Source organism: Phasianus colchicus, chromosome Z, assembly GCF_987193195.1.
Source record: "Phasianus colchicus chromosome Z, bPhaCol1.hap1.1, whole genome shotgun sequence".
Classification (NCBI taxonomy): domain Eukaryota; kingdom Metazoa; phylum Chordata; class Aves; order Galliformes; family Phasianidae; genus Phasianus; species Phasianus colchicus.
This window is the reverse complement of record NC_143476.1, coordinates 49,878,910-49,894,280: the sequence shown is the minus strand read 5'-3', so window position 1 is coordinate 49,894,280 and position 15,371 is coordinate 49,878,910. Positions and strand designations below refer to the sequence as shown.

At 37.9% G+C, this 15,371-nt stretch overlaps 1 protein-coding gene across 1 annotated transcript in view; it reads right to left on the bottom strand.

The window, feature by feature from the left end:
- Positions 1-584: 584 nt before the first annotated feature.
- The window catches only part of SLC35D2 (solute carrier family 35 member D2), a 24,672-nt gene continuing 9,885 nt past the window's right edge, over positions 585-15,371 (bottom strand). The window contains 10 exon segments of the mRNA XM_090131886.1: positions 585-1,761; positions 3,986-4,068; positions 4,780-4,847; positions 8,155-8,189; positions 8,192-8,246; positions 9,599-9,701; positions 10,385-10,575; positions 10,998-11,079; positions 11,342-11,409; positions 14,383-14,469. Coding sequence (XP_089988012.1) covers positions 1,745-1,761; positions 3,986-4,068; positions 4,780-4,847; positions 8,155-8,189; positions 8,192-8,246; positions 9,599-9,701; positions 10,385-10,575; positions 10,998-11,079; positions 11,342-11,409; positions 14,383-14,469 — 789 coding nt within the window. The 3' untranslated portion in view covers positions 585-1,744.

Genomic DNA, 15,371 nt, shown 5'->3' with positions numbered 1-15,371 from the left:
TGAGATAGAAAGGGCAGTTAAAATTTATCATTCCATTTCAACCTCCCTGTCATGAACAGGGATACCTTCTACTAGATCAGGTTCCCAAAAGCTCCATTCAATCTTACATCCTGCTATGAGAAGCTGGGCCCAGACTCCTGTTTCAACTTTCACTGTGACCATTAATACTAGAATAAATTTATAATATCTGAAGCCACTCTTCCTCCTACCATTCAGTGGGAGCTACTGACCCATTTCTTAGATTTAATCCAGTCTGGTTATTCATGCTACACACAACAAAATCCTTTTCAGTTTTTGTTGTATTTTAATTCAAACTGGGCTAGAAGTCATGAGATCGCCTTGGACCAAGGTCTTCCAAAATCTTATCTTGATTTGATTATTTTTAAAAATTCTTGGCTCACACTTGTATGGAATGGAAAACTTCAACAAGTTTAATTATTCTGCTGTCCTCCAGCCTGCAGTTTCTAAGCGTTTTCAGACTAAACATTACCTCCTTGGAAATGCAAGTAAGCACCACCAGTTGTATTTCAGAAAAGGAAATAAAGATACAGAACAGTGTCTTTTTGTCCCAAATAATAACACACACACACACACTCAAAACCCAAAAACAAAAACAAAAAAACCCCCACACTCTGGATTCCAGACTTATTTTTAACCGCTGTGCTAACTTCATACTCACTCGCTGTAAATTTTGAACATAAATTAGTACCACAAACCTTCAGTGTATATATAAGACACGGAAGGACACCAATCCTTTATTCTCATCGAAACATAAAAGTTAATCTTCCCTATATCAATTAGTCTTCCACATATATCTTCCTGTAGTTAGTACCTAGTATCATGACTTCAGAAAGTTAGAAAAAACATCAGAGATGTTACCTTTGTTACTTCTAATTACTGGCTTTGTACTGGCTCAGAAAAAAATATATGTAATTTTAAATATTAAAAACGTCTCTCTCAGTTTCCATCCTTCCTCGATACAGCAGCTAAGTTGTGACGATTCACTTGTAACACTTGCAGCAGTATACTGATATGTTACTGAGGAGGAGGAAAAGATTGAGAGAGAACGTCTACAAAACGCATCCCAAACACGTTATGCCATATCCTTAGTTTTTCAGTTAACACATGTGGAGCAATCTTGGGGCACACCTCTTCTTTGATCTCTGTGTTCTACAGTAACTTAAACAAGAGCAAATGCATAGCCAAAATCATTCTGAGTCATAACCACCTTTCATCTGCTTTCACAGACGGCATAATGCAATGCTGAACCAAGCCTTGTGATCTTTACAAGTTTTGCCGTAACGAGTAGACAGAAACTGAAGTAGAATTCACAGGTTTCCTTAAGATTAGGTAGAATAATAACATAGTTACACTCTAGAATCAGTGTTTAAATCACAAATAGCACCAAATATAGGTGAATGAAGAAATTCACAGCTCCGGATTTGCTCATGGCATTCCTTCTTATAAAGTAGCTCATGATGTAAATACATATATATATTCAGAATATTTCTGAACCTATGAGATATGTGTCCATCTGTGGTAACTGAGGGACAACACTTTTTCCCTCATTCCAAATGTATTCCAGCATATACTTGTTTAGATTCTCAGCAATGCTAAGCAAACTTAAATCTTCAGTCTCTTCCAAGGTAGCTTTTTGGCTAACACTTTAACTCAGGAAGTACATTTTACTCATCCTCATGTTGTGCAGGCTTGATGTTTCCTCTCAAAGTTAAAAATGAGTATCTCAGTCCACCTGCCATACTAAAGAAAAGAGAAAGAACACAGGTCTCAGACATTACTGGTATGGTATATACACATGGTCATTTTACAGGTATGTACTCTTCCTTCCAAAGGATGAAGAAATTCCAGCTAGCAAAAATTAGCAGTGCCTCAGAAGTGTCTGAGAAACCAGTACTGAATCTCCGAAGAACAGTTATCAATTGCTTCAACATTCACACAAGCAGGTGCAAGAGTTCACCAAAACACAAAATGTAACATCTCTGAGTCACACTTAATGAAAGTAACTCACTCAGTCAGTGTTCTTATTTCCCATACTACTTGTTTTTCCCTTGGAAGCCTGATAGCTCAGAACTTATCAGTTGTGAAACTACTCATAAAAGGATAAGCTTAAATCCAAATAGTAAAATGAAAAAAATATTACTAACTGCAATGAACTTACATCCTGAAACAGTGCTTCCTTAGGCCAGCAGTTTCCAAACTGTATCACCAAAATGGGCCAAATCAAACAAAATAGAAAACTGCATCTCACTGGGAAATATTCAGAGTTAACAAATAAAGTTCTACCTATCAAATATTTAGCCCTATAAATTTTAACACAATGTGTAATCTCCATCAATCAACATCCGAATGTAAGCAATGGACATATTCTGAAAAGAAAACAAAAGCTGTGCATTTACTGAAGTCAATTTACATCTCCAAGAACATAAATTACATTAATTTATTTTTCTAAGGAAAAATAGATTAGATAGAATAATAACATAGTTACACTCTAGAATCAGTGTTTAAATTAGCTTCATTAGATATCAGCTCTGTGGACAATTTAATACTGAAATAAAATCAATACATTTTCTACGAGTGAGCAAGGCACTGGGATTGATTTCTGAAGAAAAAAAAAACAACAAAAAAAGGAAGTCAGCTATTTGACAGTCAAAATAGAACTACATCCACCTTCTGAAAATGTACTTCTTTTTATTCTTTGGAAAGCCAAACTCCACTACTTAAAAGCAGATTTTGCATTCTCAAGCATGCAGGAGTATGCTTTAAAGTTACAGTAAATGCCATTTCTTATTGATTTTGAAGGACTGCCTCTTTGCCAAATAAAAGGCATTCAAAGCACTTGGCCCAAATTCAAGCCAAGCAGAGTTTAAACTCAGAATCCACCAACACCCCCCATCAGGTGGAAAATGAAATTGTCCCCTGTAGAAAGAAGAAAAGCTATGGAACTATGTAATCATTTTACCAATGCTTTGTTGGTTTCAAATGTTTCAGCAGCTAACCCAAATGATGACATCATTTCTACCGGGGGCTACTGACACAGAAAGTGCTTCTCAACTTTAAAAGTAAATCAAGCCATTTCAAAGAGTAATTGTTGTTCATAAAGCAAAAATGTCTGTGATTCCTGTGTCTAAGCTAGTTTGAATGCTGATAGTTGTTTGGCCCACGAATACAAAATAACTAAAACTCTCTTGGGCTACAAGTTTGTGCTCCTCTCCAAACACAAGCAAAAAATGGTGTTTGTGTGGCTTTCTCAGCCCAGTCATTCTGGTCCCATCAACACAAAGGAAACTGCACTGGTTTTATATTACAGCAGGTTACAGAATATAGACTGTGAGGACATGAAATCCAGATTTAAAACAGGCATGTATTATTGTTAATCAACCAGAACTTTTATAAACCAAAACAAAGTAGTCCATTCACCTAGAATACAAGTTCTCACACAATGGAGCAGTTACTTTTTGTAATAAAATCCTTTCTTCAACTTCTACTACAGCTTAGCCATTATTTTTTAATTTATGAATGCCCTATTTATCACTGGCTGTGGAAATACATTTAGCGCAAAATGAAAGTGGATTAGTATGCATCATTTTCAATGGATTTGCCTAAGCAACCTTGACAAACTTAACAGAACTTGACAAACAGCCATAGGTGACAGTACCTGATAAAGGGTAGTAAATGTGTATCTTTTAACTAAAACTGGTTCGAGTTTCTCTTGTAGGAAAAATAAAAATAAATCAATATTCAACATTGCTTTCCAGAGTATACGTGAGCTTCAGCTAAAGAAAACAATGTCTCTTTGTAATGTGGATCTCCAAAATGTAAAATGTAACTGTCGCGCAATCAGTGTCTCGGTATTAGCCCTCCTTACGAGCTTCCAGCTCAAAGCATGATCAGTATGAGAGCTGAGGCAATGCCCTTCTTTATCTATTTCAGCACTCTCACCTCCCACTTCTGCTCCATAACTCACCTTGATGGCAGCAATATACTACTGCCATTGTAAGCGCAGAATTGTAATGACTGCATAGGACAGTAGATTAGAACAGAAGAAACCTAAAAAAATAAAACAGAAATTGTTATAAGTTCCTTTCAGAAGCCCAAAACTTTAGCAACATTTTGAAACATTTAGTATTTTTAAAGAATCAGTATTCTGCAGGGTTTTTTTCATCCCCTTGTTCCTTCTCTTGCACAAAGCTAAAAAATGAAGTCTTACTATGTGCCTCTTGATCTCTAGCGCAGTCGTCTGTTCTGCATGCTTCTTAAATGTCAATATTTGAAGGCAGTTTGACTTCCTGGTTGGTAATATGAAAGAGCAGAACTAGACCTGGCATACTTTTTTATTCTTCCCTTAACTCTGCAATTCCAATAGGAACAAAGCAGTGTTTCATTACTTCTGAATCTCCCATATTTTCCCAGGTACTTTAAAGAACAGAAGTACTGTTCCTGCACTAAAGGGTTTACGTTGTATTAACTGCACAGAAGTAGTCAGATTATCAGAAGATAATCTGATGATCCAGCTCTTCTGAGAGATTCTGAGTACAGAAAGTAAGAAAGCTAAATGTTATATTAATAATAACAGGTGAGGACAACACTGGTAACGTCAAAACAGTTATTTACACTATTTGAAATCATTAAAAAACAAGACCGAAGCTGGTAGAGAAATCCATTAATTTTGACATACTTTATTAGTATGATTTACAATGGAGATTTGCAATCTAAAACACTGCCATCAAGGCATCTTGCTTGAATGTCCCCTGTCCTTACCCCAAGAAGCAGGAAAGAAGAAATTGAAAGACAAATAAAAAATCTGTCCATTGCTGAAAATGCATTGCCTGTTCAAACAGAGAGAGAGAGAGAACTACATTATATATAATCAACTACTAAGAAATATAAAATGTAGTCAACATAAAAGCATGAAAACACAAAATACATTAGATACACCTTATGAACTGTTTATATAACTACATGAAGCAATTTGATGTATTTAGCTTCAAAAGCAACAGGATGACAGCACTCACGACATCTAGACACACAATTTAGTCTCCACTTGAATAACAGAGCAGCTACTAAGCTACTAAGCTGCACAATGCAAGTAATAAATACAAATATGCATTTCATACAGAATTTGAGTTTTTATATTTGTTGATGGAAATACCAACACTATGACTAACATTATACAATAAATATGTTGTTATATGACAGAGATAAAAGCAAATAAATAAATAATCTCCTTGAAATCTATTTCACTTTTTAGATTTATTAATGAACACCTTTCAAGTCTGAGCCCATATTTTTTACCTCAAAGGTAGATGATGATCACTAAGGCCTTCCATCAAATGGAGGCCAATAAACATAGAAGAATCACTTTAAAGACTGCTCTTCACAGAATCACAGAATGGCTTGTGTTGGAAGGGACTTCAAGGATCATGAATCTCCAACCTCCAAATGCCAGAGGCAGGGCTACCAACCTCCACATTTAATACTAGACCAGGCTGCCCAGGGCCCCATCCAACCTGGCCTTGAACACCTCCAGGGATGGGGCATCCTCAACCTCTCTGGGTAGCCTGTTCCAGCACCTCACCACTCTCTCTGTAAAGAATTTCCCCTGACATCCAACCTAAATCTTCCCTCCTTCAACTTAAAACCATTCCCCCTCGTCCTGCAGTTATCAACCCTTTCAAAGAGTTGATTCCCCTCCTGTTTGTAGGCTCCCTTTAGGTACTGGAAGGCTGCAATGAGGTCACCCTGCAGCCTTCTCCAGGCTGAACAAATCCAGCTCCCTCAACCTACCTATGTAGGGGAGTTGCTCCAGCCCTCTACCCATCTTTGTGGCCCTCCTCTAGACCCTCTCCAACAGCTGTCTTCCTGGTAATGGGGCCCCATACCCAGACCTAGACCAGATGGGGCCTCACTAGCACAGAATAGAGAGGGACACTCACCTCCCTGTCTCTGTTGGCCACCCCTCTTCTGATGGAGCCCAGGATACCATTTGCTTTCCAAGCTGCAAGAGCACACTGCTGACTCATGTTAAGTTTTTCATCCACAAGGACCCACAGGTCCTTCTCCGCAGGACTGCTCTCAAGGACTGCTTCTTCCAGTCTGTATATATGCCTGGGTTTCCTCCAGCCCAAGTGCAAAACTCTGCACTTTCCCAGAATCACAGAATCATAGAATGGCCTGGGTTGAAAAGGACCACAATGATTATCTAGTTTCAAGCCCACTGCTATGTACAGAGTTGCCAACCACTAGACCAGGCTGCCCAGAGCCACATCCAGCCTGGCCTTGAATGCTTCCAGGGATGGGGCATCCACAACCTCCTTGGGCAACCTGTTCCACTGTATCACCACCCTCTGTGTGAAAAACTTCCTCCTAACATCTAACCTAAATTTCCCACGCAGATGACATCCACCACCCTTTCCTCATCCACCTAAGCTGTCACTCCATCATAGAAGGCCACCAGATTGGTCAGGCACGATCTGCCCTTGGTGAAGCCCTGCTGGCTATCTCTAATCACCTCTTTATCTCATATCTTAACATAGCTTCTAGGAGGATCAGCTCCACAATCTTCCCAGGCACAGAGGTGAGACTCACTGGTCTGTAGTTCCCCAGGTCTTCCTTTCTCTCAATCACAAAAATGGGAGTAACATTTCAACACATTGTTGTGTTGAACCTCATTAGATTCTTCCGGGCCCATCTTTCAAGTCTGTTCAGGACCCTCTGAATGGCATCCCTTCTTTCCACCATATCAGCACACCACTCAGCTTGGTGTCATCAGCAAACCTGTTCAGAGTGCACTCAATTTCATTATCGATGTCACTGATAAAGATGTTAAAGAGCACCGGTCCCAGGACACACCCTTGGGGGACACTGCTTGTTACCAGCCTCCACCTGGACGTAGAACCATTAATCACCACTCTTCGTCTGCAGCCTTTCAACTAATTCCTTATCCACTGGGTGGTCCACCCATCAAATCCACATCCCTCCAATTTGGAGATAAGGATGTAGTGGGGGACCTTGCTCAAGTCCAGGTAAATGAGATTGATCACCTTCACTTTGTCCACCAATGCCATCACTCCATCATAAAAGGCCACCAGATTGGTCAAGCATGATCTTCCCAGGGTGAAGCCATGCTGGCTGTCTCAGATCACACACTCAATTCTCATGTGATCAAGCATGTCATCCAGGATGATCCGTTCCATGATCTTCCCAGCACAGAGGTGAGACTCACCAGCCTGTAATCTCCCTTGCTCCCTTTCTTGTAAATGGCAGTGACGTGACCCTTCCTCCAGTCATCCAGGACCTCACCTGGCAGCCACGACATTTCAAATATGATGGAGAGCAGCTCGGCAACCCCCTCAGCCAGCTCCTTCAGAACCCTGGGATGCACACCATCCAGCCCCATAGACTTGTACGCATTCAGTCTTATGAGGCCGTCTCGGAATTGCTCTGCCCTTACAGTGGGGGGGGGGGGATTTACTCCCCTGGCCCCCACCTAGAGGTTTAGGGATGCAGGGTTCAGGTACATGAGAAATATTAGAATCCTGGCTGCCAGTGAAGACTGAGGCAAAGAACTCATTCAGTACCTCAGCCTTCTCCTCATCCATTTAAGCCAGTTCTCCTTTTACTTTTACCAAAAGAGGTACACTTGCTTTGGCCTCTCTTCTGGCCAACATACCTCTAAAACATTTTTATATTGTTTTTAACATCCCTCGCCAAGTTCAGTTCTGCCTGTGCCTTGGCTCTCCTGATCCCATGTCTGCAAGTCCACACGGCATCCCTGCATTCTTCCCTTGTATTCTCTCCTGAGTACCAGAATGAGAGAAAGATTAAGAACTGTCTGATTTTGGTATTTGCAGTCTAATTTTAGAGAACACGGCTAATCGCTTGCTACAGATGGATACCCTTTTTTAGCTTAGAGTCCCTGCCATTTATGAATTTTTACAGGGGCTTCAGCTTCTCCTTAGAGTGAATAATTGCAGTTTCTTACCTATAAAGGAAAAGTCCAAGTCAAATAATAACAAGTACTAGCCATCAACATGGAAGTAAGATTACCTCCTACAAAAAAATCCATTCACAACTCAAGAAAAAGAAAATACAATTAAAAACTATTATAAATAGGTGTAAAATTTTGGTGCCTACTTGCTAAAAGTCTCCAGTTGAAAAGCTAATAATATCATTGGAACCATCACAAAACAAGCATTATTGGAAAGGACATCATGTTTCCCCAACTCCTGTAAAAAAACACAGTGAAACACCGTGTTTGGAAATACAAATCATTTGTGAGGAAAACACTAAACACTACCCTGGTAATTCTTCTGACATTACTGTAAATGAGCACTTAGAATGTAACATGCTGCAATTTAAAATACAAGGTAATGATCATTGAATATGGTATTTAGTACTGTAATTAGCTTCCATTTCAATCACATTGTCTGAATGCCCAGAAAAATACCTTCAAAAGTCTCCATGCAGCACCAGCTAGCTATAAATCTCCCAACGCAACAGTCCAGAAATACTTTGTATTAGACTGCAGACAAGTCTCTGCTTTGCTCAGGGATTACCCATTTCATCTACTGCAGATTCATCCTCAAAGTAGAGAGCAGGGTGGCTCTCTAAGGCTAGTATAACAAAAAAATTAATGAAGCCTGACTCTTAGGTGGAGCACCTATAGTAACTGGCATAACTTCAAACAGCTTGAGGGATGCCATAAAACCTGTTGATTAATGTGCCTGAGATAAAGGCAGGAGAGGATCTCAGGAATGAAGAACAAGACCCCTCCTTCTCTAAATTCAGTCATACTACTCAGCAAATCTCTGCAGGTTAGCTTTTGCTCTAAAATTAATCTCTGCATTTTGCAGAAACCTGTTAGAACATGAAGGGTTGCTCTCAGATAAAAATACAGAGTCTAAATTCAATGACACTTCTGAGATTAGTAAAAAACGCATATTTCCACTGCAAGGACTGACCCATAAAAGTGACAAAAGTTATATCCAAGATCACTAAACTGCTTTTTGCTATGATTTGATATGTTTTCATGACACTGTATTGAAACAGTTGTCTCTTCAGCATTTATATAATATACAATGTGTCAAGGTACCACTTAATTCCGAGGTGCACCAATATTTGGTGTAGACTTGCTTTTTGACAACCTACAAAGATAGCAGTTTCAATGGCTGTTGACTTAGACTGGACAGGTCTGTCTCTGTCACCACAGGTTTATTTTACATAAACATCACTTCAAAGTGTGTTTCTAGTAAAAAATATATATTCCTTTGATAAATATCAAGCTTAGAGTTACATAATTTGCTTTTGTCTTTATTTTTTTATAAATAAAAGCATCACTGTAAAGCCACTACAGAGTTTGCTTAAAGGACTGAAGAGAAAATAGAACACAGTTTATTTAAGCCTGTTCTCTGGTTCTCAGAACAAGATCTTCTCAGGTTGTTCTGTATTAATGATGCGTATGTGTACCTACCCACTGAAATCTGAAAGTACACAAAACTATTTATTAGTTCACCCCAGTTATTTACTAATTAACCAAACTGTCATAATGTTAAACTCAACCTAATGACACCACAGATACCTTTGGGTCCATTTTCTGCTTTGTGTAAACTCCATTTGCTGCTGTGAATATATAATTTAATAACACAAAGTCATAGTCCTCCAGATTAAAAGATAGATCAGACCTGGGAAAGACATATTATATTGTAAATAAATAAATATTACATAACATATTGTACAAGAGAAGTCCTGTAAATGAGGAATTGCAATAGAAATCCAGCAAGTTGCATGTTTTGCCTTTGTATGTTTACTTCTTCAGTCACAGAACAAACACAAATGTGTCATCAGAGACTTCCCAGAACTCACTATGGAAGTAGCAGGAAGTCTGATTTTCATTTTCTGAAAAATTCCATCTGCCTCAATCCTGACAACAATGATTATTTCTCTTAACACAAGGAGTCGCTAGGAAATAAAATCTGACTACTTGTTTCTTTAAGTCAGAACACACATATTGTCATCCTTTCTGTTTTGACTAGTTACCTCATACAAGCAGTGTCATTTATCTAATAGGACATGACTCTATCCAATTCACATCACATGGTGTCAATGGTTTACAGGCTGGTTCGGCCCGGTTCCGTGAGTAGCGGGGCGGAGGGATTTCACAAAATCCGCACCTCCAGAAAAAAAGGGAACAGGGGACCCCAAAACAATTAAAAACAGCGGCAACCATCTGAGGAGAAACAAACTAATTTACTAAATATACTATCAGAATGCAAGATAACACACTATAATACAACATAATTAAAATTGAAGTTAATAAATCAAATACAATGAGAGAGAGAATGTCTGAAAGGTGGGTAGGCCTCACCACAACGCAGAGAGCTGAGGTGAGATGCGCAGTCCAGTTGAGCAGCAGGGAGACAGGAGGAGAGCCGACAAAGAAGAGCGGATGAAGAAGAGCGCATCAGGTGACCTTGCCAGGAGTTGTATTTTGAAACTCTCTGTGACCGCAAAGTCCCCTGGGGAATGTAGTTCTTCTTCTCTTCCGGGCAGGTACCCAGAGCTTGAGCATTAACAGTTAAACTCCCACTGCCCCACATGATGTTATGATGTGGAATACCAAGAACCAAAAATCACAAAACCATGACACATGGAATTTATCAACTTTTATACACTGTAAAGTACAAAATAAAAAAATAATACTACATTTTAATGTAAGTAGAGGAATTTTTCAACAGGAAGGAAATAAAGGAAGCTAACAATTAAGTTAACTCCATGGCAGTGGGGTTGGAGCTGGGTGGCCTTTGAGATCCCTTCCCATAGAATCATTCTGTAATTCTATGATTTCTGCTTTTAGGCACAGAGGAGCCAACAAGCTCTTCAAAAATCTCCCCACAGCCTGTTGGAACTCAGCAAAGCAACACCACTGCCACCATCCCACTACACAGTGGATAGTGAGTGTTCTAAACCTGCAACATTACCATCATATAAATCTTTCTCACATCCCTCCTCTTCTTACAGTTTTCAAATCCTATGAATAAGTCATCTAGGAAAAACTGAACACTAGAGTATAAGGGGACAGGATCCTGCAAATATGTAAAGTGCTTTCATTGTCATGGAGGAATACTGAGACTTTCAGTCAGGTCTGGCAAAGCTCCCCTTAAGAGAAGCACAAATCCTCAAAACAGGAGGAGTAAGTTACAAACTAGGACTGGGACAGACAGGCATTATGTGCGTTGAAATCCCTATGGAGTGTCTTCAGCAATTTTTACCCTCACAAAAGTATAGGGTAAAAGCCAAGAAGTTTATTTATAACTTACTATACCTGAGTTTGCTGGTACTTGATAATTCACTTATGTGGTTTCCAACATAAGTCAGAGGCAGAGGAAACAACTGTGATACAATTAAAAACACAACTCAGATGATCATATTTTGAAGCACTGTTGAGAAACATTAACTGACAGAATTTGAGAACTATAATATTAGATACGGTTTAGCAAGTTTGAGCAAGAAAGAGGTTTCTTTTTGTTGTTTTTTTTTTTGTTTTGTTTTGTTTGTTTACTTATTTTTTTAGATGAAAATATGTAACTGTTGCAAACTGATCTACATCTCTTATTCAGGTTACCATTTGTGACTTCACAGATTTCACAGGAACAAAAGCAATTTATCTCTACTGAGACTGACTTGATTTAAAGTAAATTGTCACCAATTTTATTTTAATTACTATCACCTTCAGATTAATATGTATCCTAATGTTTAGATTTTAGGTATAAAAGTAGTAATAATAGCAGTAACAAAATAAGCAAGGGAACAAGTGGCATACAAAAGAGAATTAGCTTTAGGTATGCTTTTCTACATTCTTCACATATATTAGTATGCCTGAAAGATACATCATTTTAGATCTACCTAATGAGTTATATTAGATGAGACACTAGAATTGAAAGATAAATATTTAGGGATAAATTAAACGTTACCATTTCAAACCAAACTCTACCATTTCTTCTAGCATAACAAGACTGACTCTCATAAAAATAACTCAATACAGAGAAAAAATAACAGAAGTGTGGGGTCTTAAGAAAATGTACAAGAAGTCTTGTACTTCTTCCTACACAACAGACAGCTGCAGTTCAAAATTGTTATTTTCCTACCATATAAATGCTGCGTAAAATAAAAACAAGCCAATGTAATAAATGGGAACAAAGCTGGTGTGCACATATAGTCCTATTCCTATCAGAAAGACAAAACACATCCCATACTCTATTGTGTCTAAAAAAGTTGGTGATGCTGTGCCTACATCTGCACTTGGAGATTTTGTCTCTGTCAAAGACCAAGTCTTCTCAAAGCTGTGCATGCTAGAAAAGCATGGAAAAGGAATGACACCAATTTTACCTATGTTAAAATTATGCCTTTCTTTTACAGCAGAGAGGACAAAAGTACAGCTGAAGTGCAATCAACTTCATATTGTCACAGACCAGTGTAATATTTTCTTAAAATGGCTCAAGAACTCTAAGGCTTTCTCAGTAAAGTACTTCAGAGTTTTACCTGAAAGCACTGAGGCTGTAAATCAGCCTAGGAGTTAAACACAGCACTAATCTTGTTGTCAATGAAAGCAAAAGCATCAAAAGACTGCAAATCAATGGTATTTTAAAAAGTAAAGATATCAACAAAGACCAATTCAGCTGTTTCATGGTGGCTAGTCAAATCCAGCACTGAAAGCAATGCACAAACACTGGGTGCTTCCAGCATATCCAGGAAGGCCTTCCAAAGGATATATGTTATTAGAAACAACAAAAAGTATGCTGTTTTTTAATGCCCTTCTACATATTGATGTTAAAATAAAGGTTACAGCAGGGCAGAGTAGTGGGATCAACACAGGGTGAAGAGGGAAGATATTTCTCAAGGTCTCAAACATTGTTTTTACAAGTAGAATTCAGAACCACTTCTTCATTCATATTAAAGAAAAAATGTGGATTGTGCATTTTATAATCAACATTATAGATATTCCTATGAGATTTCTAAACGCAGAAATACTGCTGATTTCAACGTGCATTAAGAACATACAACATTCATCAATAGCTGAGACACACTCATAGTAAAATTAATACTGATTGTAAAACAAAGTTCTGCAAAGGAGAAGCTGACTTGAAAAGCTAGGCTATCCGAATGCTGCACCAGGCTTGGAGCTAGCTCTGAACAAATAATGACCAGTATTCCTCAACATATAATCAGCATGCAGGCATACACAACAAACAAACAAACAAACAAACAAACAAAAAGGAAAGAAAATACTGTAGTCATTTCCAATCCTAATTCCCAATATGAAATAATAAAATATAGCGTTTCATGCTCTTTCTCTCCTGCCTCTCTGGACCACACACACGTATGGACTGTACAGTGCAGCTAGAACCTATCTGTTGTGTTTTCAGTGGGCATTTTAACCCCTTGTTTGCAGTTGAAATGTTATATCTGGATACAGTTGTAATTTGTTTGGTTTTGTCAGTGACATATTTGTTTTCTATTGATTTATCACATACCCTATTCATGTTTCCATTTTCTTCCTCCTTCATTTTCTGCACATATCTCCCACGATCTCCCAGTGACCATGCAGTGAGCTGTAAACATTTAAAAAAGTATTTCAGGAATCTGAAAAAGCTCATCCAGCTATATAAAGATACAACATTCTTTCCCATGTATTGCATAACCAAATGACACTGGATTTCTCTGCAGACAGAACGCAAGAATATCAAAGTGAAATTAAAATGATCTAATTAAATACTGAATGAAAAAAAGATGCGGATAATAATATTTGATATATAAACACAAAACTGTTTTCTATTCTTTTATATCTTATCTTGGCGGAAAGGAAAGGAAAGGAAAGGAAAGGAAAGGAAAGGAAAGGAAAGGAAAGGAAAGGAAAGGAAAGGAAAGGAAAGGAAAGGAAAGGAAAGGAAAGGAAAGGAAAGGAAAGGAAAGGAAAGGAAAGGAAAGGAAAGGAAAGGAAAGGAAAGGAAAGGAAAGGAAAGGAAAGGAAAGGAAAGGAAAGGAAAGGAAAGGAAAGGAAAGGAAAGGAAAGGAAAGGAAAGGAAAGGAAAGGAAAGGAAAGGAAAGGAAAGGAAAGGAAAGGAAAGGAAAGGAAAGGAAAGGAAAGGAAAGGAAAGGAAAGAAAAGGAAAGGAAAGGAAAGGAAAGGAAAGAAAAGAAAAGAAAAGAAAAGAAAAGAAAAGAAAAGAAAAGAAAAGAAAAGAAAAGAAAAGAAAAGAAAAGAAAAGAAAAGAAAAGAAAAGAAAAAGTGTTTAAGCCCTCCAGAAAGACACTCATTGTAGAAGTGAACATTTTCAATTAATATCACAACCTTGGTAATCCTTACCTTCATGGGTATACCCTGCTCAAAATCAGGGAAGTGTATAATTTCATTTACTTTTGACACATACAAGGTAAGTATAGTGGCTGTTATCTTAATAAAAAGGAAAAACAAGAAGTCATGTATAAACAAAATCATAATGTATCATAGGAGAACTGCTTCAAAAACAAAATCTTTATGTGCATCTGATAGATGTTAGATATTATATATTTCATTCAATGAACAGTACAGTGTACAGTGCATAGACTGGAATAACATTTTGTTCTTAAAATTCTGCCTGTTATTTATTTAAAGTACAATATAGATAAGCAAGGCTTTATGCCTTAAGGTAATTAATTGTACTTTGTGAAATAATTAGTGCTTTATAAGTTGTGAAACAGGACACGATCCTATAATAATCATGCTATTTGCACACAGAGTGTTGTTTAGTCTGCAAAATCATTCCTACAGCTTTTTTGTTATTGTGAGAAGGAGGGATGTATACTGGTCAGTCTATTGTAAAGTGAACAATAAATAATAAAGATATGATAAGGATGAAGGAGAGTGAGCATCTTCAGCATTGTAAGAGTTTAATGCAGGCCACCGGTCGGAAAAAAGAAATTTCTTTGTATAGGAAAGAATAATTGTCTACAAGGACGGAGTGGAGTCATGATTCAGAGACTGAATTACATACTGTATCATGCTACCTGCTCCTTCCAAACTGTTAGGGAAATCTTGGAAGAACTGGTCAACAAAATACAGAAATGCCACCGAGTCTCAGGTTCTGCAAATAAACAAACCCACACCATTGCCCTTAATACAAAGCATTGACTTATTTTCTACTCCTTTGTTTTGGCTGAAACTGAGAGATGCAGTTGTTTGAGAAATACAGATGTATCAATCCCTCTTTCTCTCCCCCTACGGGACAGAAAACTTTACAAGCCATTTCACTCTTTTCAGCACTCTACAGCAGCGATGTCAAATATGACGTGAAATTTCCACCATTTCACTAAAAC